The sequence below is a fragment of the Acipenser ruthenus genome, chromosome 10 (genome assembly GCF_902713425.1).
Source record: "Acipenser ruthenus chromosome 10, fAciRut3.2 maternal haplotype, whole genome shotgun sequence".
NCBI classification, from domain to species: Eukaryota; Metazoa; Chordata; class Actinopteri; order Acipenseriformes; family Acipenseridae; genus Acipenser; species Acipenser ruthenus.
In genome coordinates, this window is record NC_081198.1 from 43389003 (window position 1) to 43411762 (window position 22760).

The window sequence follows — 22760 nt, forward strand, 5'->3', positions numbered from 1 at the left end:
CTGGAAATGCGTGACTGGGCTGACTTCCAATTAAATTGTTGCAGGTATAGCGGGAGAAGCAGTTATCATCCGTATGTTTCTGGATAAAGAAGGGTTGCACAACACAAAAGACTTTTTCCTTGCAACTTGCGTTCCTTCAAGGATATATAGATGGGTACTGAAGATGTACAAACTTTAAAGCCATAACATCCTTATTGTGTGAATGAACTGTAATAACTTGTAGGTAAAAAGTTGAAGATGACATGAATCCCATACATTTAAAGTAACAATTTAAACAGAAAATTATATTTTGACACAAGTACATAATCTCTGGGTATGAATCCAGGCATGTCAAGTAACTGAAATCATTCTAACATGATGGCTGGAAAAGTCCTAAGAGCAATGAACTGATGCAGTCAAAGCCCAATTTCTAGTAAGGAGGTCACATCTAAACTGTCATAGCAATGAACTTGATTGAATAATTGGAGAGTAAGGAAAACACAGCTTAAGTGCATGTTACATTTTTTTTTTTTTATAAAATTATGTTCTTAATTTAATAGTCTTGGGATTTCTTTTTTTTAAACCACAAACATTTGGTTATTGCTTTTATTGCGAGACCTTGACAATCTTTTTGGCATAAAAAAAAAAACACCCTTAAAAAAAAAGTATTTTTCAAATACCATAGATTCTTCTTTTAGCTCCAGTATAATGCCTCTTCTCCAGCGTTACTTCAGCTACATGAGTAAACTTGACAGATCACTGCTCATATAGCAGCCGCATTCCCTTAAAAAATATGTTGCTTTTTTGCTGTACAAGAGAATCCAGATATCAACAAATGCTAAATGAAGTCTGACATATACCCCGAAGAAACTAAGTAGAAGGTTTGAGGCTACAAAGGAAACCTTGAGTTAACAGGACATGCTATGTACACCCAGGCTAACAACCAACATATGCTTTGTTTTTCTGATGCCAAGACAGAGCACAATTAGCCCGCAGTAAGGAAGACTCTAGGACTAGTTTAGATAAAATACCCAGCGGCTATTTGCTGTTTTAAATCAGCAGAAATTATGTTGTTTGTTATTTGGTTGCATGACATAGCCAGTGAATTCAAGGTAGTGTACAGGAACCAAAAAAGCATTTTATAAGAAGGGGAACTTTTAAAAGGGACCATACCTTTTTTTCTTTTTTTACTTTAATACATAAACAAAAAATGATAAATAATTAATAAACACACTTACTTGTTTACTAAAGTGGTAATAGGATTAAGGTTTTTGGGGAGAAATAGAAAATGCATGTTGAAATATCTTTACATACTAATGGTAATATTTTGTTTAACGTGAAAAAGTAGAATTAGATCAGTAAGTGTTTAAATAACCTTTAGGTCTAAACACACCTTTTGAATGTAGGAAACCATCACATATTTGGTCAATTTTTGAGCTTTATTAGTTTTGACACCTTGAAATAAACTGTAATTTACTGGAGCAAAATGTACAGCCAATCTCTGTCTATGTTATAACTAGGGCTCTGTTTTTCAGTTTTTATTTGTATTTTTTGGTGCTTACTTTTAGCTATTTTCGAGTTATGTACATGATTTTTTTTTTCTTCTGGGCTTAAGTTTTTGATATACTGTATGAAATTAGTGTTTTCGGTTACTTTCCAAAATGCTTGAGCGTTTTCTTTCTGTCAAAATATGTATAGTAACTCGACAGTACTTGCACAATTATTTTATTGTAGGTTATTTTACTCCAGTTACCATACTATTCTTAAACTGCGAATAGTTATCCTTTGGTGTTGTGTGGCCAATCTCACAGGTATTTTAAGTATCATCAATCAAGGAACGGCATCCTCAATAGACAATTACATTTTTGTTAACTATGATCAAATTATTTGTTGTTTCCCACAAGCAGTTTTCTGAGTTATTTTTTTTTATTTGCTCAAAGTGTGAATAACTAACAGAATATTAAAATTGCATCTACATATACACTAAGGACTCTTTATATTCTTCTTAAACATTAAACAAAGGCAGGCAACATTAAGCAATTGTGCATTTTTAAACCATCTCTAATTAGGATACCTGCACAGTACCTGGAACGTCAATTTTAATAGCCACTAGTACACATTCAATAAAGTTAATTCATCATTGTTGTAATATTCACACACTACGTATTAATTTTATAAATCAAAAATCAAAGATCATCCATTTAAGCGTTAATAAACCTAAGGAGTAAATATATACTCTGATTCGTTAAACTTTGAATAACTGAGTCTGTGTGATTATTCTTGATTAACTGTTGTCTGGGTATGAGAAAATCTGTAAGCGAGTACACGAACACCGCACTATAGATACGATTATTGAAGAATTTTGATGAATATGTAATTCATTGGTTGATTTCTAATATGTTATTTATAGTAACCTAACCCAACCCAACCCAATAATCGCATCTTAATTATTATACATTTTAGGAATCACAGAAAAAGACACCACTTTTTTTTTTTATAGATATTAATATACTACAAAAAAGGTACTCTAACTACAGTAAAGCAGGTCAGGTAAACATAGACTGTTTAAAAAAAAACAAAAAACAAAAAAAAAACCTTAATGCAAAATAGCAGAAGGAGAGAACTTACCATCATAATAGACAATAGCTCCCACAAGCTTGTCTTTCTTTAGCATGGGGAAAAGTTCAAGGGCTTTTGCTTTGCTGAGGACATAGCTGCTCTTCAAACACTGACCTCCTGCCACAAGATCATACATCTTTATACCAGCCCAGTAATATGGTAACTGCCACCACCTATAAAATATGCAGGACACAATGACTTTACCAGCTAAAACGGTTTTAAAACTCTATAGATTTAATTTTTTTTTTTTTTTTTTGATACAACAAGGAACAGGGGCTCCAGTGTCGTTGAAGAGGTAATACCCTCTTCGGAGAGCACACATTCTTGCTGAAGGCCACCACCAACTTAGACTGGACATTTTATTACATTAATAATAAAAAAAAAACCCTTATATTTTTACTAAAAATCTACAACTCTGGGGAAGGCTGGCATCAGTGGATTTGGCCATGGGACATTAATTTACAAAATGTACACACAATATGTTAATAAATACTCCCATAATATGTACTGGTAGTTGTAGGATGAATAGCTTCTAAACATTCTGGAAAAAATAAAATATCCAAAACTACTGTTTTTAAAATAAGTGCATAATTTCATAATTTAAATGGTATAAATCTAGCAATAAACTACAAACAATACTTTTAACTGCCTCTTCTTGCAACTTACTAAATGATTACATTTTAAATATGGTGCTGACATAACCTAAAAAGTACAAAATAACAAAAAATATGATACTGTGTTCAATTATTTAATAACACGGTAGAACTGCATAGAACATCACAGAATATTAGTTATCGGACAGTTGTAGGTTTTGTCTGTTTTATTTATTTGGTACTTTTTAAAAGCCACTATAAGGATAATATAGTTCCCATTATTATTATAATGGAATCCTAGGGTGAGCTGCTTCTTGCTAGATTTATTCACAAATAGTTTTATTCCTCTTTCTTTGCACTATAGAGCCAAATGCGTCAATGGCTTTATACAATTTGCTACACACTGTGTATTTTTTACGAAATAAATAGGAGATCTTATAATGTTTAAAACTTTACCATTTATAAATAATGTAAGTGTATCCTTACTTGTAAACAGGAAGCATAATGGGTAACGGTGCTGACAAATGAGGAGCTATATCCAGAAGATTAGAACGTTCATGAAGGGCTTCTTTTACCATCATGTACTGAAAGAAAAACAGGAACTTTAGCTTCAACGCCTGTATAAGAGACATGCATTTTTTGAATTCCTCAAATTAAACATAAAGGCCCACAATGCTGCTATTCACTTTGCAAGTTTTAAAGATACTGCAGAATTTTAAGATTTGGTCACTGAGACAGTCAAACGCAAAACACAAGCAAACCTACATTGAAGGCTAGGCTGACATGGAAATTACTTCTGCCATTTGTTCCAGATTCTGATTTACATTAGATTTCATTTTTCTGGCAGCTGCTGTTTTGAAAGCAGACACAAAAGCTTGGCGATTGAGATATTTCTTGCACTTGCTAATTTAGTTTAATCTGGCCCGACCATGGCAAGTTATCTAGAGTTCAGAACAAAGTTATTTTCCAAGTGCACAAACTGATTTGTGATTTGCACTTAATATATAAGTCTTGTATATTTTAGTATTCAGCTAAAATATTTTTCTCTTTTAAAATATATTTTTCTCTTAAAATACAATTTTTTGTTTACAGTAACCTAGATTCCTCTACATCATGCAAGGTATTTTTTTATATGATCATATATCTCAAACATAATGTCCTTGTGTACTACATAAAGTAATCAAATATGACTTCTGACACCTCCACCTTATACAACTTCACAAAGCAACCATTTACTTTACATTATGTTTTCAGACAGTAGCTGTACAAAACATGTAATTTATTACAAATCTGCTGAATTCGCAGAAGTTGTAAATCATGTAATCATACTAATTGGTTTGCTCAAAATCTAACCCTGAAGACCCTTGTATCTTTATACAGGCAGGAATTTTATACATGAACTAATGAGATTATTATACAAACTTGAAACATGCTCTAAATTATACTATTTTATTTTGAACCTAAGTGACTTCTTCTGAAATCAGAAGGAAAGGAGTCTAATGTTCTAGTGTTATATCTTTAACATACATATACTGTTCTCTCTTCAAAACAGCAATAAAAATAACATTATTTTCTAAATCCATAAGCATAACATTATTTTATCTAAATACTTTCTTGTCTTTCAGAATAAAGTTTTTAAAATATTTAACATATAACTAGTAAACAACCAATTACTATACACACAAAAAATACGATGTAAAAATCTTGTGTATTTTAAAATATAAATATAAATTGTAAAGACATGTCTGAGTCTTTACCTTACCCTTGATGATTAAGTACACTGCAGTAGTTGCAATTCTAGATTATTTTGGTAATGCTATAGTATAAGGCACTATAGTTGGGGAAAAATGAAGACTAAAAATGAATGAAAAATGAATGCAAAAGGAAATAAAAACAATATGGATCGGGAATTTAAATGATAACTGTCAACTATGCAGAAAAATGAAGCATTTACCTGTTCGTAATCTAATTTCATAATGGCTTTCTGTAGATATCTTACTCCTCCGTGAATGAGTTTGGTACTCCTGCTGCTTGTACCTGATGAGAAATCATCCCGCTCCACCAGGGCTGTTTTAAGATCTAATTGGAACCAAAAAAAAAAAAAAAAGATCAAGAAAAGTCTACTGCTAAGTGCCTTGAGACCAGAGTATTCAAGAGACAACTACAGTCAGCACTCGGATATCCGTTACCCAGATACACGTCAGTCGCATTTTCAGCCCTTGTATTAAGAATAAAATGAATGCCCATTATATATATTTGTGTAACAAATTAATGCACTTATCTGTCACACGTGATTTCCAACTCCGTCACCAGTTTTGTGATAAAAAGCCAATCTCTTCAATGTTACAATTTATTTGAATATCCGTCGCAGCCTGCGTTTTTTTTTCTCTCTGCATGCCAAATCAGTCTGAAGCAGTTGCTATTAATTAATAGATACAGACAATAAATCTACCCGCTACCAAACCACGCCCCAGTCTTGACCACTCATGAATATGCATGACAGTGGCAATTTCTTTATATTTTATCTTTAGCTTGAATTATATATTTGTTGTATTATACTGTTTGTGTTTTTTTTGTGTGTGTGTGTGTTTTTTGTCGGGCTGTGTTAGAAGCAGTGGCAATGCGTAAGGGGGGCACGCCTGGTCACGTGCCCCCCCAGATTTCTGCCAGACAGTGGCTTAGCCACTGCGTTAGGATCGTTCACACTGAAACATGTGTAAGAAATAAAGAAATTGCAATATTGTTATATTTTTTCACTTCCCATTACAGTCTACCTGTGTGTTCACACAGGACGCGGGGCAGCGCTCATTTTTCTTTTCACTCCTGCACAAACTTCTTATTTACCGTGTTGCTATCAACCAATGAGAATTCATAAGCAAGCTGCACTCGCTCAACCCCACACACAGATGCATGTAACGTATAGACTATGATTACTGTATAGGCTATGTAGCCTAGCTATTACACACATAGATGGGGTAGGGGACATCTACTATGTAATGAGTAGCCTATGTATTTATGTAGAATGCACTCGCCTCACGACATATCTTACTGCCACCTGAACTCTCCAGTGGCCAGCCAACTAATAAGATTAGAATTTTTCACGGATTGTGCAGCCAGCTTCACCAAGGGATGGTAACCAAGTCCACCCAGGTCTTGGAGATGGAGCTGTAAATGTACAACCTATTATTAATTGAATAACTAAAGAAATAATCAGAATGAATTTGGCCATTTCTCTCTCAGCAGCATTCAGGGCAGCTATATTTAGATTCTTAAGTTGAGTTTTAGATCCTACCAGAAGGAATTTAGATTTGCTAGTGTTCAGCTGAAGAAAATTGGCAGACATCCAGGCTAGAGAGTGACATGAAGATGGGACTCCCGCGGAACCCGCGGGACCCATGGGATTCCTGCGGTACGGGAAAAAAATTGTGTCAAATTTTGCGGGATGGGATGGTACAGGAGTGAAGCTCACAGGGACGGGTGGGACCGGGAAATAAAAAAAATAAACCTCTCAGGATGGGAAAGAACAGAATTTAAGCTTCCGGGAATGGGAAGGAATGGGACTACTCTGCCACCAGCAGACAGGAAGAGTGTTTTTTTGGTCTTTAAAGTCGTAAAAGAGCCTATGACATGGAACTTGACTGTTACCATAAACATACAAAATAATATTAACAGGTCCCACTTGAACATATAATCACATTAATTTTACCAAATTATATTTAATCACGGTACAATGAATCAAATAATAACCAGCAAATACACAGAGGGTGCTCTCCATTTGCTGGTGTGGGGCCAGGAAACTGACCTCAGGCTCCTTGCATCTGCCAGTATGGACAGCGACAGTGAAAGTGAGAGTAGCCTAATTTTATCAGTTTCAGACTCCTCTTATGAATGTGAATTATGTAGTGATGGATCTGATGTAGAGAGAGAAAACAGGGATTGTCTCCCGTATCAATTCGAGCCGTATGTCTCTGAAATCAGAAGGTTCAAACTCGGAGAGAGACTCCGACAACCCCAACGCGGATGGACCAGGACAGCAGATGTCCACGGAGAATCAGCGTCTGGCAACACGGAATGGTTAAAAAACCCTTACATTTAACACAGATTGATACTTTAAATATTTCATATTACCCATAATTGTATAGTTATGTCAGTCCTTTAGTTAACAATATTGATACATTAATTATTGATACTAGCAGAATAACCGAACGCTGTGGATTGCTACTGGCATGTATTTAACATATCTCTTTCTATATACATATGTACAGTATATTAAGGATGTGCAAATCATAATGCAGAGATGTCAAAGGCTACGATTTGGCCGTAACAGCTACTTTTTTGGAGGTACTGCTTCGGCACTAATTTGAAGGGGTATGTATAATACTACGATTTTTAATAAATAAATACATGATGGATACTCCCTGAACGTTTATGAAATATTATTTCAATACCATGTTTTTTTAGTTTGTTTCTTATTTTTAATGAATTAATGGTTTGTAATACTGTATTTCACTGACAGTTTATTTTGCATTGACATACTAAAATGTATTTTAATATTGCTTAATAACCGATTTAAAAACTTAAACTGCCGCGCAAAACTCTAAACAGCTGTTTTTATATTACCGAATTTATATATTACATCATTATATTGCACATTGTGCTTATAAAGACCCTGTGCTTGCACTGTATTTTTTTCTGAAAAAAAAATAAAACTAAAAACAAATTACCGGTAGTGTTTAATGCAAAACTCTATAAACCCAAATTTTATACATGAATACGAAAATATCTGTACCTCCAAATAATAGCTGATCTCTGTTTATGACAGGATGGGGTGGGACGGGATATTTTTTTGACGGGACAGGATGGGACAGGAATTAAAAAAAAAAAAAAAAAGTTACGGGACGGGAAAAAAGTTTGAAAATGATGACTCTTTCATGGGATGGAATAGGAACATTTTTGACAGGACAGGATGGGACAGGACAAGTTTCATTCCCGTGTCACTCTCTAATCCAGGCCTCAAGGTCTTGAATACAAGCCGAGAGCCGTACCATGGCAGAGGGGCTTCAAGGGTCGAGTTTTAAGTGCAGGTGCAGCTGTCGATAAAAGAGACCTTTGCCTGTAAAGTGTTGTTTGCAGCTCTCTTGATTGCGACAATCTGGTGTAGAACTGTGGAGTAGTGGTTAGGGCTCTGGACTCTTGACTGGAGGGTCATGGGTTCAATACCAGGTGGGGGACACTGCTGCTGTACCCTTGAGCAAGGTACTTTACCTAGATTGCTCCAGTAAAAACCCCAACTGTATAAATGAGTAATTGTATGTAAAAAATAATGTAATTGTATGTAAAAATAATGTGATATCTTGTAACAATTTTAAGTCACCCTGGATAAGGGCGTCTGCTAAGAAATAAATAATAATAATAATAACTGTTTGTGATGAAAGATCTGGTAATGTTAGAAAGCTAGTTGAATGTTTACATAAAAATGGCAAAAAAGAGGCAAACCTTTAATTTCTTCATTTGCCATCTCGACAGCAAAGCATTGTATAGCGTAAATGATTTTTTTGTTAAATGCCCAGACAACCAAAAAAAAAAAGTTGAATGCAAACTGTGGAAGCGACTCGTATCATGGAGGCATAACCAATCTCTGGGGTCACTTGACAAGTGTAAGTTCATACTATTATTAGTATTAATAATAATATTTTTAGTAGTAGTAAAATGTGACTGTGACCGATAACCTGCTTGAAATGGAGACTGTTAAATAAAGCTTTGTTTTGTCCAAGTCAGCTGCAGTTGGTGCTGGTGCAATGCAAGCTGACTGTATATATCACAAGCAGCACCAAGTACTTGTAAATAAAACATTGTGTATTTTTATTTAAATTATAAAAACATGACTATTGTTCTATATAACGTAATTTTAAAATGCATGTGAATGTTTTATTCCATTTATATGGATTATCTGTAAAATAATAGGATTTTCAATACAATATAAAGTAGTAGCTATAGTGACGTCACCAATAAGGAAGGCTTGAACCTTCCTTCGGTAATGTGTTCTGAACCTTCGAAGGTCAAAATGTACCCTTCGTTGCAGCCCTAGTACATAGCGAAACCCCTGTGCAGTTACAAAGCGCTTTCTCCATTTTCACCTGACGAAAATGCAGCCAAAATAAAGCGATGAGACAAGCTACGGAAATGTAACAGTTAATCATTAAACAGTTTTATACACTGTGATGTATTATTTAGTTGTTTTTGTGCATTTTCATTTGCAAGTGAACTGTGACATTAGGGCCTTATCAAGCACAATATTCTGCAATTTTGAATACTGACTTTGGATACTGTTTTATTTCTGGAAACTGTCTTTTTTTTTGTAATCTTTTGCTAAATAGCATTACCTTTTACGTTGCATGCAGTTCTGTGCATGGGTAACATTTTGATTTCATTTTGATTTACATACTGCTACAATACGTATCAGATTTAAAAGTATGTACTGTATCCACGTGTCGTCTCTTTTGGCAAGTGATATCTTCATTATCATATTGTTCTGAATTTAAAATAATTTTAAATAATTAACTTATTTAAAATAAGTAGGCTTCCATTTAGATGTACTGTACCAACAAAATCAATACAGTACATCTAAATGGAAGCCTACTTATTTTAAATAAGTCTTTTCAGATATGTATTTTTGTGTTCCCTGAAAAACGAACAAGGGTTGGAACGGGCCAAAATGAAATAATCAGATATGCGTCACAGAGGTTTAACCGTCACTGAAGTCAAACTTTTATAGGGTCGGATATGTGAGTGCTGACTGTATATGGTTTGCATGGTTACACATGTAATGAACATTATTAAACTTCACATACCTTTTCAATTACAAAATACTCATTGTGTTGCAAAAATCTTACTACAGGTGCATCATTTTGTGCAATTGGAAATCCTTTTTCAGTGGCCGATGTCATTATTAACCTTCTTCAACACTGAAACAGCTGCCAATTCACTCAGCAATCCTTCTGCTATTAGAAGCAACATCAGTCCCCTGACATATTATAAACCACAAATCCCCCCAAAAAAGGATTAGAATGAGTGGGAGAGGGGATCTAACTCCCTACTGCTGCCCCATTAGACAGTTGAACTGGATAAAAGATAAAGGTTAAAGAAACCCCTAACCAGTACCATAGATAATTGATTTATAATGTATTAGCAGCAGCAGTAAGAAGAACACGTTGGGGAATAAGAGTGTCTTCTCTCAGATCCTTGTTGTTCTTTTCATTCACCACATCCTTAAAACGTAAACTATTTCCCCAAGATTGCTTCTTTCAACTGCTTCTGAGATACAGACCCAAAGGGAGAAGTTTAGAAGCCATTTCAATACAATGATGCAAGGTTATGCAACACCAACATGGTAAATATTGGTTAAGAGCGTAAAGGGACTGGAACATGAATTGCAAAATCATAATCCTAAATAAATTTAGTTGACACTAGGGGGGGGGGGGGGGGAACAAGTCAAATAAAAGGCTTCATTAATGAAAAAAAAAAAATCATTATTTACTATCAGATAAAATGCATATAATATAACATAAGCGTTAAAATGTGGCTTTAAATCCCTATGTACTTGCATGACATCTACAGCTGCCCAGTCAAAAACTAATCTGAGGCATATCCTGGAGCTATAACAGCTTGGTCATCCCTGGATAGGGAGAGTTTGGAAGGTCGTCTGAGGTATTGGTGGCATTGGAGACATTTGTTAAGTTACCATTACTGGAAGGAGATCCAGTGTTTGAGAAAGTCATGGGGCACTCATGTTTAAAAATGCAAAACTATATTCTTTCCTGGGTACTACCAAGATGACCATATCTAACCGGATCACTAGATTCAATCCAGTTCAGGCATTACGGGATTACCTTGGGAAAGTCAAACCACATTTATTTTCCGTCACATGTATTTTTAGGCAGAAGAGACCAAAAAAAACCCACAGTTACTGGTGTTAACAGTAAATAGTTCCTAGAATGCAGGGGCAGAAGATACTGGAAAATACTTTACTTACTTCTTGTGACCGCGTCCAAGGCACAACCTGAGCCTGTTGCCCCGCCTCCAACAACAAGCACATCAAATTCCTTTGTATTCTGAAGAGCACACAACTGAGATTCTCTTGAAGGAAGCTCATCGGGATGAAGTAATTTTAATGGTTCTGCAGCATCCACAAACATGTGCTGTGTCTATACAACAAAAACAAAGAAGCCATTTTTTTGTTCTATTATAAAATAACTGATGAACTGTACATATTCATAAATCTATGTAATATATTGGATCTGTGTCAATCTGTTTATGTAAGTATTTGAAAGTTAGAAATGTATCAAATATGTATTCTTTTTTGGTAATTTGAAAAACACCCTTAACAACAACAAAAAAATGTATAATAATAACAATCCATAATATAAAACACTTATACCACGTTTCCATGAACCACATAACCCGGGTAACCCTCTGTTTCCATGTGTTTAAATTACTCGAGTTGGCTCCCAATTCGGGCGGGAGCCTTAATTATTTGGTCCGATTTTAGTCCTTGGGCTGGCCTGAATTCTAAAGTCTGAATTCAGGCTGGGAGGAAATTACATCACTAAATGTCAATCAGAAATGTTGTAGGGGGCGGGACCTAACTGTATATAAATGGGACATTTTGGTGGATTTTGACGGTTTTTGAACTAGGCATGGTCACAAAGAAAAAAGCGACGCATTTGGCTGTTAATTAAATAAACTCTTGTAAAAAAAATAAAAATAAAAAATGCTTAACATAAAAAGAACAGTCATACTACAGTAACAGGTGCAGTTTACAGTGTCTCTGGGTTTCTGATTGCATCAGATCAATTCCAGATTTTTTTAATCCTTTGATGGAAATGTCCAGTCTACTTTTAATCACTGCCATTCTCATATCCACTTTGACATCTGACACATTATTTCCCTTGTCTGAAACAAATGCGAAAGAATAACTAGGCCTAGATGGATTTATCTTTTAAATCACTGACAATTTGACTGCAGCGAATGATCTTTAACTCACAAGTATTTCCTGCCCAACTCATGTGTTAACTCGGGTAACTCGGAAAACCATGGAAACACCTGCTTCCATCAACTCGAGTTCTGGGAGAATTCAGGCTAATTCAGGCACACTCAAGGTGGCTGTCCATGGAAACAAGGTAATATTGGTATATTATAGCTATGTACAAAGATACATTTATTAAGACTAGCTAATTATTAGTGGGGTTTGCGAAGCAAGAGTCCCCACTTTAAATCTTCAACATACTACTTCTTATTATTTTTTGGCACACTACTCCTCTTACACCGTGTAAGCTAGAAATGCCGTTCAAACTTTAAAACGTGTAGACCGGTCTGGAATAGTGTGCTTGTATAAAACTTTTTGATATATTTTATACTTTTTAAACTATTAAGCTTTTTGTCCTTTTTTGTCCACCATCATTCATTTTAATGGGACTTTTTTCAACATTCTAAAGCTCCCCATTGTTTAAAAACTCCCAGACTTCCAACATTCTATTTACTGTAAACGATGTAACTTTTGACACAAAACAGCTACTTTGACCACTTTCCCAACAAGTAAGACAAAAAGTTAGGGGGTATGACATCTTCCTGTACTTCTCTGCTATTCAAATCTGAAATCAAAACATAAATAACTTTTACCAATCAAGAGGTACTGCTGTTTAAGTAACCGCATCAACTAAATTTTCTCTAACTTTTTATAAACAACTGAAATTTTGACCACTTTCCCAACAAGCTAGACAAAAAGTTAGGGGGTATGACATCTTCCTGTACTTCTCTGCTATTCAAATATGAAATCAAAACAGAAATAACTTTTACCAATCAAGAGGTACACCTGTTTTAGTAACCGCACCAACTACGTTGTCTGTGAAGTTTTAGAAATAACTGCCGTTTTGACCACTTTCCCAACAAGTTAGACAAATACTTAGAGCAAATGAAATCTTCCTCTACTTCTCAGACATTCAAATATGAAGTCAAAACAGGAATGGCATCTACCAATCAAGAGGTACAGCTGTTTTAGTAACCGCATCAACTTCTTTCAGTAGGCTACTTCCCACTGTTGAAATAACTGTAATTATTAATTATTAATTTCAAATTCTAGCACATTCCAAGCATAAGACAATTAGTAAACAATGTGACTTTTGACACAAATCAGCAACTTTGACCACTTTCCCAATAAAGCAAGCCCCACATCTTTACTTGTAAAGTTACTATCTAGTTTTCCACTTAATCTTAATATAAATGTACATACCTTCATACTAATTAGTTTTGGATCTAGCTGTATTAGCACCACACTGTCAAATCAGGGCAATGTGTGCATTTTGATTAAGTGACCCTTAAAAAGGTGGACTGAGTAACTGAAATATTCAATACAAAGTATGTTGTATAAGAGTTTTAGTAATGATTAAACGTCGTATTCATTCTGTATTTAGCACTCATTCTAAATGATTACATCAATCTTCTTCATGTTCATGCTCCATTAGACTTGCAAATCTGTGAATGAACCTAGACATTTGCAATTTAGACTGTAACAGCAAACAAGATCTAATAATTAGTGTCAATTTCTAAAGATGTGCATGTTTAAACACCACAGACAATTAACAACCAGGTTGTCTTGTAATCATGCAAAATATTTGTGATGCTGAATTACATGCAAATTATTCTTCTGGGCAGAAAACTTTTTTTCATGGTTTGTTTGTTTGTATAAACACTGTTTAAAAGCAAACGGGATTAAATATAAATATAACAATATCTGCAGTTTGACATTTTTCCATAAATCTGAAAAACTGGTTTTCCAATTGTGATGCAACTTAGTAAAATATCTGGAGATTTATGGGAGTGTACATGTTTCCATTTGCAGGTAATACAGCATTTCTGCATTTATGTAGAAGACCACACATCAACTTGTGATGAAACTTGGTATTAACAGTATTAACATACATTATTGAGAGCATCAGATTGTGGGCATATATGGAGGTGTCCTTGTCTGTACACCCATCCATCTGTATGTCTAATGCATATTCAATTATTAAATTTTAAAGAAAACAGAAGCGCTGGTGAAATTATTATTCCAGTCATTACACTGGTTATAATAACACAACAAATACCAGTATTAGACGTCAACATTTTTTTCAAAGAGGTATATTTGGCTTACTTTAGGCTTCAGCAAGAGGACCCAGAAAATCCATCCAGTAACAAACACTTTTTGTTAACTAACTACAAAGTTAACTAGCAAAAACTTTGCAATGTCAAACTCAACAACTTTCAACTGTGAATCTGTAGAATTTTATATTCTACCATTTTGTTTAAACTACAGAGGAAGCAACAGCAACATAAACCTGTATGATCTGTTTTGATGCAACAATCAATCAATCTATAAAACAATTGATGTCTGCCAAGCTTATCATCCTAAATTTTGGACTAGCAAGTGACCTATAAGGCTTCAAGATATATAACATCCTGGAAAAAGGACTGTACCACCCCCAATGTAGAGCATCTAACGCACATACTATATCAGGTGTTGCTTTTTTGTAAATTACTGGTTGAAGCAGGTATAAAAGATTGAGCCACAGCTGATACAGGCCAATGTGACCCCATTTCTCAAAGTAGAAAGATGTCTTTGAATGAGGTGTGATAGTTGGATGCCATATTAGTGGGAAGAGCAACAGGTAGACCAGCGTAACAAAAACAACCGTGTGTATTACTGAGATGCGTGAATAAGGAACACAAAATCTGCTCAAGATATTATACAATCTTGTAGAAGAACTACCTCAATGGCTTTCCCATGTCATCCACACTAAAGGTGGTCACAAAAATACTAAATGTGTATGGATGGGTAGAGGTACAACACTTTTCCATAACACTGTATGACCCAACATATTCATGGAAATCACATCACATACCTTTACAGTTATCAGGCATAATCATAGTTTACAATAACATCCATACACAAGCAACTGAAACATTTTTGCATGGGGTTGTTTAACATGAAACAAATGAAACATTTTGTATTCACATTACAAACACTGCAGTAACTGGTAGTGAATATAGTAGCTAAATTATTTCAGGTAGTATTCATGAAACAACATCGCAGAACCCTGCAGCAATTTAATGAATTACATGCTTATAAAATTGGGTGCATATTGGGTTTTTTTTTTCTTGCCTAATATGTAAGCACATTAACAGTATTACAGTAACAAAAGCACTTTTAAGGGCTGTCCACAGTAATGCTAATTTATGCTGGTCAAAAAAAAAAAAAAAAAAAAAATCAAATTAATTAATAATCAACAACCGCATTGCCACAGCAACTGCATCCTAGAATGCTATTATTTATAGATTCCCTGGGGTTACTTTCAAATACCGCTCCTACAGCGGCAGGCACATTTTATTAATGTAGGAAACAGGAGCTTTTACAAGCCTTGAACTAAAGCTAGAAATAGGGAACCCACTGCAATCCCTGTGTTGTTTTTCTTTCATTTGATTTATATCTTAAAATATACCCTACTCAGTTTTTTTTAGAATACATTTTTACCAGTCTGTGTTCAGGAGACACAATACCATTACACAGAACCTAGAGTACGTCTTAGGTTTCTTTAAAAAAAAAAAAAAAAAGACTTACATTTTTATCAAATGTAGGTATAGCCTATCTCTGCAGTTTACAGTTTTTTTAACTATAAATTTTATATGGCTCCAAGACAGTGGGCTACAGTTCAGCCAAGATATAATTTTAGTTTTTTCTGTTATTTCTTCAAACCATAATCAATTAACAAACCTTGGTATTAAAGAAGATAACTTGTAATTACTCAAATTTACCAAACCAGTTATCCAATCCACTCTGTAACAGGGTTTGCCTTGACATTCTGTCAAATGTATGTGATTCAGACTGAATCCCTTTGGGAGATGGATTTATTGAAGGCTGAAACATTAGCCTATAACAGATGTTACAAGGTTGACATTGGTATGCTCTTTTTCCATATATAGTGCAAGTTACACTATATATACCAAACTTTTTCAGTCATTTGGAAAGTAAGAATATCACTGGTTCTAAAAATCCTGCTAGGCAGTCATTACCCTCATGCACCATCTATTGAGATACACTTTGCCAAATAGTGGATATTTAAACAAAAAGGTTTTGAAAAGAAAAAAAAAAACCTGCAATTTTGAAACAGTTTAATTATTGTCCTTCAAAAAGTTTTGTATCTTTCTTCATAAAAAAATTACATTTTAAATTCTATTGAGCCCCTGGTAAAGGCAGGGCAAGGATATTCAAAACCACTGCTGTCTGGATAAACTGAAAAGCTATGAGGGCAATGGGACAATTAGTAAATCACAGTTAAAACAGTATTGGCCCCCAGTTCCAAGCACAGCAGAGAGCAGTAACATACTGTTTGGCAACATAACTACAGTACATAATTTAACAAAAGTGTTGCTTACATATTTACAGCTTTATAAATCGGGTAATGAAGTATTGAGGCAATGTCAAGTAGCTACAAGCGTCACAGACCCAGGGAAAGTATTGAAGATATAAACACACACACACACACACACACACACACACACACACATACATATATACTGATGCACAATGCAAACACAACAGTCTAAGGGCTCTATTCTGATGAAATGAGTGCAGTCGCAAACGCAGTGGTTAAAGTCAATCACATCTGCCCCGCAGGGAGTGGGTTCTCCAAAAGTGTGATTCTGATTAAATTAAAAACCCAGCGCAAGCATGTTTAGTGGCACACTGACAGCGCCCAGCCAATCAATGCTGAGGAGGTTGGGGAATCTGCTATCCAATCAGGGCCAGGCAACAACCCCTTTAAGAGACAGAATGCAAGGCTCAGATTTTGAATGTAGATGTGGCGAGCATGTCGAGTTGCAGTAGCACAGAGCAACCAGCGCAAGTCAGAACAGCAAGTGGTAGGTCACTCGCCACATCGTGCTCCCTCTGAGCTTGTAATGTACTAGAGTTTCAATATAACCAGGGCTTAAATTCTCATGGAATATTTCCCAGAGCCCGACCGCCCCCGCCCCCCGGGGCTTTGTGAACTGTCTGTAAAACTGTAAAGAATAAAAGTACAGATATGCGTGTTCATTTATTTGTGTAAGTTTTAGTATTTAAGATACCGTTCGGTCCTAACATTTATTAGCGAAATAAATCAAATAAAACGTTTTAGTAATTAAAAAATAATCTAGTTATCTGCAGTATGTGTTAATCCTGATCGTGCTGTTTGTTCAGTTACTTGTTCACAGTGTGTGTTCATAAAGCCTCATTCTCCTGGCTTTAGAAGAGATGCGACGTGCCTGTGTTGTTACTGTGAAATGCTTAAATAAAGTTGCTGAAACTAATCAGACAGCAGTTGTTTGATTTCAACCTGTCATTCAAACCGGTGACTAGTTGCTATAGTATTGTGGTTTACTGTATTGCTGCTGACACTGACAGCAAACTCTTTCTCGATTATTATTACTTTATTTGCTATATTAAATTTAAATAGATAGATAGAACAGCAAGGAATTAGGATAATTTACATTGACAGACAACATTCAGAGGGGATGTGCACTACAAGAACAGAGACTTTCTTTCAACAAGCAGGCAAAAGGTAAAATACACAAATACTGTATTTACGTATTTTTGGGCGGATTGGTTTGCAACAGCGATTAAACATAGGGCCAGACCAAATCAAAGTTAGCACTTAGCGAACGAGGACGTGAAAGCATTCGCGGTAACAAAAAAAAATTACAAGCGAAATCTCGTGGAACCAAAACAAGCCCCTTTCGCCCTTCAAAACGCAGCTATCACTTGTTGACTACAAGTGGGTTGAGAAGGGGGAGTGGTTTGCTATCGCTCGACCAAATCTACTCAATTCCAGCTATAAATCACATTGCAAGACTTTCGCAGGACTGGATTTTATTGTGAACTTCAAACTTGTCGAAAGCTATCGCGTATTAAGCAAAAAATAACACTAAACATCCTGATATTTGCAAAAAAAATAAATAAATAGTACATGCCTCAAGACACTCCACTGACCTCATATATCGAACACTTGCACACAACACTGAATAATTTCAAATTAATAATCTACAATATCAAATATTAGTACATGTATTATTCCTATTATTATCATAATATATGTTGTGTTTGTTGCACCCTTAAACGAAACACGCACAAGACTTCATGAGACTCTTTTTTTTTTGCCACAGTTCGAGTTAAATGTTTAATAAAGCAATACGTATTATTTCTTTAATACGTACAAACAATAAACTCTTTTCTACTCACAGAGAGGTTTGCTTGAAGCAGTGTCTCTTTCACTGATGGTAAAGCTTTTTAGATATATTTTCTTTTATTTCTTATCTTTGTAGTAAGCTACAACTACAGACAGTACACTTTTTTTAAGTCCATGGACATATTCACACGTCATCTGTGACATCACCTACCAATGTTCAAATTATTCATTTCTTAAAGGCACAGTGCTCCATTACATTGAACTTCGATCAAACTCAAGGCTAACAAATGTAAACAAACTAGAATACTAACAATGAAAGTATGAATGTTTTAACCACTTTGAAGATATTAACTTTTAGTTTTAAACATTTGGTTACTCTCGTAAAGTGCTTCAACATGTTGGCCTACACAGAAACATTATGAAGCCCAAATTCTCGGCAAATAAGAACAAGCCCACCGTTCCAGTTCAAGAGAGCACATTTTGGCTATTCTGTGTCAGCATGTCAAGCGGTTTCCTCGAAACATATAAATCTGTGTAGGTAACAAAATTACGTAATACCTATAAAAGGTCATCTCAGATGCATCAAGATGAAGTTTTTAAATTTGCTTTGGGTTTTCGACAGAAGAAATGTGATTTCATAAAAACGCCAGGTGCTCAGTGTTTGGTATGTGAGTTGAGTTTAAATTGCCAAAATGAGCTGATTAAGAATCTGTATAAATAGCCATTCGAAAATACATGATTTTAATTAACGTAAGAACAGCGAAAGATACGACCATGCCCCGCTTGAGTAATGAAGATCGCCTGGTTGCTATCGGCATGATTGAAGGCGGCCTGTCTATGAGAGAAGTTGCCTGGAGAATGAGTTGTTTTGCTTCAGCAATCAGCAGACTAGTCCACAGAAACCAGTTAAGGCAGTGGGTCACCACACCAGCTCAGGACCGTCACATCTGACTAATCCATCTTTTGTGCATCAGTACATATATATATATATATATATTCTATATATATATATATATATATATATATATATATATATATATATATATACACACACACACACACACATACATACACATACATACACACACACACACACATAAAAGCACTTCCCACAAATTCAAGAACACCCAGAATGAGGAAGCGTTACAGAAGGTAAGAAAGTAGGAGACAAGGCAAGAAAATCTTAATGGAATGAGAAAAAATAAGCAAATTTATGAGTGAATATTTGGCTTTTGAGGAAATGGTATTATACATTATTTTTCCAGAACAAATTTGGTACAGTAACTGTATATAGATATGGGTGAACACAGGTGTTATTCTACAATAAGTGCCACTGGATCTTCAGTGTCCACACAGTTCCTTTCCTAAGGATATCAGAACACAGTTTTAAATTAAAGCATACCTGTTTCTTGTATGCAGAAAGCTGTGAGAGGCCATAAATTGCAGCAACTGCGCCACCGCCAAGAAGAATGGTTCTCTTTGCTGCCCTGCGGAATGCCATGTCTTCCTCTGTGGAAATATAATGTTGCACTTAATCTACTGCAGCTTTGAAATAACAGATGATTGACTTTAAATGGTAGGTCTTGCTATTATATAGCAAAATCTTTTTTTTTTGTTCTTTTCATTAATTACATTCATTTTTAGACAGAAACAGATGCACAGTACAGTCCCAGCAGATAATGGCTGATACAATCATTGTTTATTACGAGGTAATTATTGATTAAATTCCTAGTTCAGGTATATTTATGCAATTTTCCAGGATAAAGTGTACTGTACCTTCCAATTTACGAGAAAAAAAAAAGGTTGAAATTACATACAAAGATACTGGTTTTATGGTGCAAAACAATTTTTTTAACAAATGCTAGAAAAGGCAATATTTTTGCTTGTTATTGCAGCTTTTTATATACATAATTTACATCTGTAAATTAGTGTGTCATCTGTCAGACTTACACTACAACAAAAGTCAATAACAATTTTTGTATTTAACTGTTCAGTCAAGACAAAGCAGTACATCATTTTATAGTTATAAGTCCATTTTAAGGCATACATTTCCTCTCTGCAGTTTAAGGAAGTCACTTGTACATCCTTTCTCTAGCTTAGCAATACATGTAGGCTACTTTATATTCTTGAAACTACATGGTAAATAGCAGCAACATAAACTAGGGATGTGCTTTTGGTAAATTTTCATGAACGTTTAAACTCTTTGCAATGTCAGCATTTAAACGTTTAAACCATATCTACAAACACACACACAAACTTTATATTACATTCTGATACTGGCAGCTCTGGTTAGTATTTTCGAAGCAAATAAACCCTAAATAAGCAAATAATGTTTCAACATCGCAAAGAAAAAACACATACACATCAAAGTATATATTGAAATGTTTATATTTATGGTTGTAATTAATGTTGCTAGTGAAGATATAACTTTATACTATATACATATTGAACACATTTTCGGATAGTATAATGTTTTTAGAATAGTTTCTTAAAGGTTCATTTAACAACAACAAAAAAACAGGAACCTATTACGTTTTTTTGTATTTATTTATTTATTTTTTGTTATAAGTAACTGCCCCAAATGATATGGTTTAAAAAAAAAAACATGGGCCACTGTACAGTGCGAAAGTGAAAGCGAGTTGTGCTTACAATTGAAAAAAAGTTGGAAATACTTTCACTTCTGAAAAAGGTAATTACCAGGGATAAAATAGCACAATATTTTGGAATTTTAAAGAGCACTGTGACTGATATTAAAAAGTCTGCCTCTGTTTGTGGTCTTTGATAGTAGGGGTGGGATTTTTGAGATTATGTTGTTGATTGAGCATTACAATTTCCGAGTACTTGAATCAAACAGCACTCTCCTCTACATACTGTACTAGTGTACGTAAACCTCCCAAACATTGCCACAAGTCCTATTTTAAATGCCAAATTAACACACAATCAAGTAATATATTAAGTAATATAACGTTTGCCTTCTTGTGCAGTTAATTGTATATGGACAAGTATTACTAAATAATAAGTATTCAAATTCACGTATCCACACAACTTTACATTAAATTGTAAAAATAGATGCCTGGACTACCTGTTTGAACTGTGTCTCAGTGGTCCTTTACTTTAGTGCAGTAGTTCCAACATACAAATAAAAACTGTACTAAACATAAATGGCTGTTCGGTCCAAAAGCTTACAGAACAATTTCAAGTGAAAAAAAAGCCTTCTACCTATGGGAAGATTGGGGAATGGGGTCCATGAGTCTGTGGTAATTGCAATGTTCTCTCCCTTTGAAAGCTTTGTATGAACAGCTGCAGCATGATTTTCTTTAAGTTTTTCCAGCCTCGCTGTTATTGTTTTATGGGTTGGCACAGTATTAGGATAATCTTACATAGATTTCAAAACTGCTGCATTCACGATTCACACGCACTGTCCTCAGGGGATAACATGATCAAGCCCAATGTTTGGCCAAATCTATAGCAAATGTTGTTATGGATGTTTGCTTTTTATTGCCATCAGTAACTCCAACCACAATAATTCTGAATGTTTTTATTTCAAACTGTGAAGCATTGTTTTTGTGGTACTTCCTTTGTTTAGAGATGCCATTTTAAATATAGAACCAACTCAGAAAAAAACACTGGTCATTAACATTATTTAACCCCGCTGTGGAATTGATACCATACCACGCCTACTACAGGCATTAACACACACAGTGCACCAATGAAGCGCCAGATCAACCGAGAATAAAACCCGCCCCAGTGTCAATCTTTCTGTTGCACCAATTAGAAAAGCTCCTTGAATTCATAAAAAAATATGCGGTGACATTTGTCATGTGACCGGTTATATGTCTAGCATATTATTAAACGTTTTACTTCTTCAGAGTTTATACGTTTAAACGTCTAAAATTCCCATCCTTAACATAAACCTGAAAAATCTGTTTTTTTGCAAGAACAATTCCTTTTGAAAACACATTGGTTTTGTTTTTGTTGTTCTGTTAATGCCAAGAGCTTTCAAAACAGTCGCTGTTTGAGACTTCACTGCTAGAAATTGAAAGAATATACCAAAATAACTGTTTAAAATCCTGTGACGAGTAGCATATTTCTTAAAATTTGTTTGGATATATTTTTTAATTAAAGTTTGTTATGAGTGGTAATTTTAAAAAGCACACAGCAAATAGTGACCATTTCTACTTGGCAAAGTGCCTGTTTGAAACATTACAGTCAGACGTAATACATAATGTCACATCAGCCCAACCATCCCTATCACAAGTCAACTGACAGCTTTTTCATCTCATGTTAAATCCTGATCTTCTCTTTATCA

General features: G+C 34.8%; 1 protein-coding gene across 2 annotated transcripts in view; it reads right to left on the bottom strand.

Moving 5' to 3' along the window:
* Nucleotides 1-22760, bottom strand: part of LOC117409106 (glycerol-3-phosphate dehydrogenase, mitochondrial-like) — a 42788-nt gene that overhangs the window by 15926 nt on the left and 4102 nt on the right. For both annotated transcript variants that reach the window (XM_034014756.3, XM_034014750.3), the window contains exons 2-6: nt 19854-19960; nt 11224-11395; nt 5146-5270; nt 3678-3775; nt 2608-2771 (exon numbers count right to left, since the gene is read on the bottom strand). In XM_034014756.3, the coding sequence (XP_033870647.1) occupies nt 2608-2771; nt 3678-3775; nt 5146-5270; nt 11224-11395; nt 19854-19952 (658 nt within the window). In that variant the 5' untranslated portion in view covers nt 19953-19960. The remainder of the gene's footprint in view (nt 1-2607; nt 2772-3677; nt 3776-5145; nt 5271-11223; nt 11396-19853; nt 19961-22760) is intronic.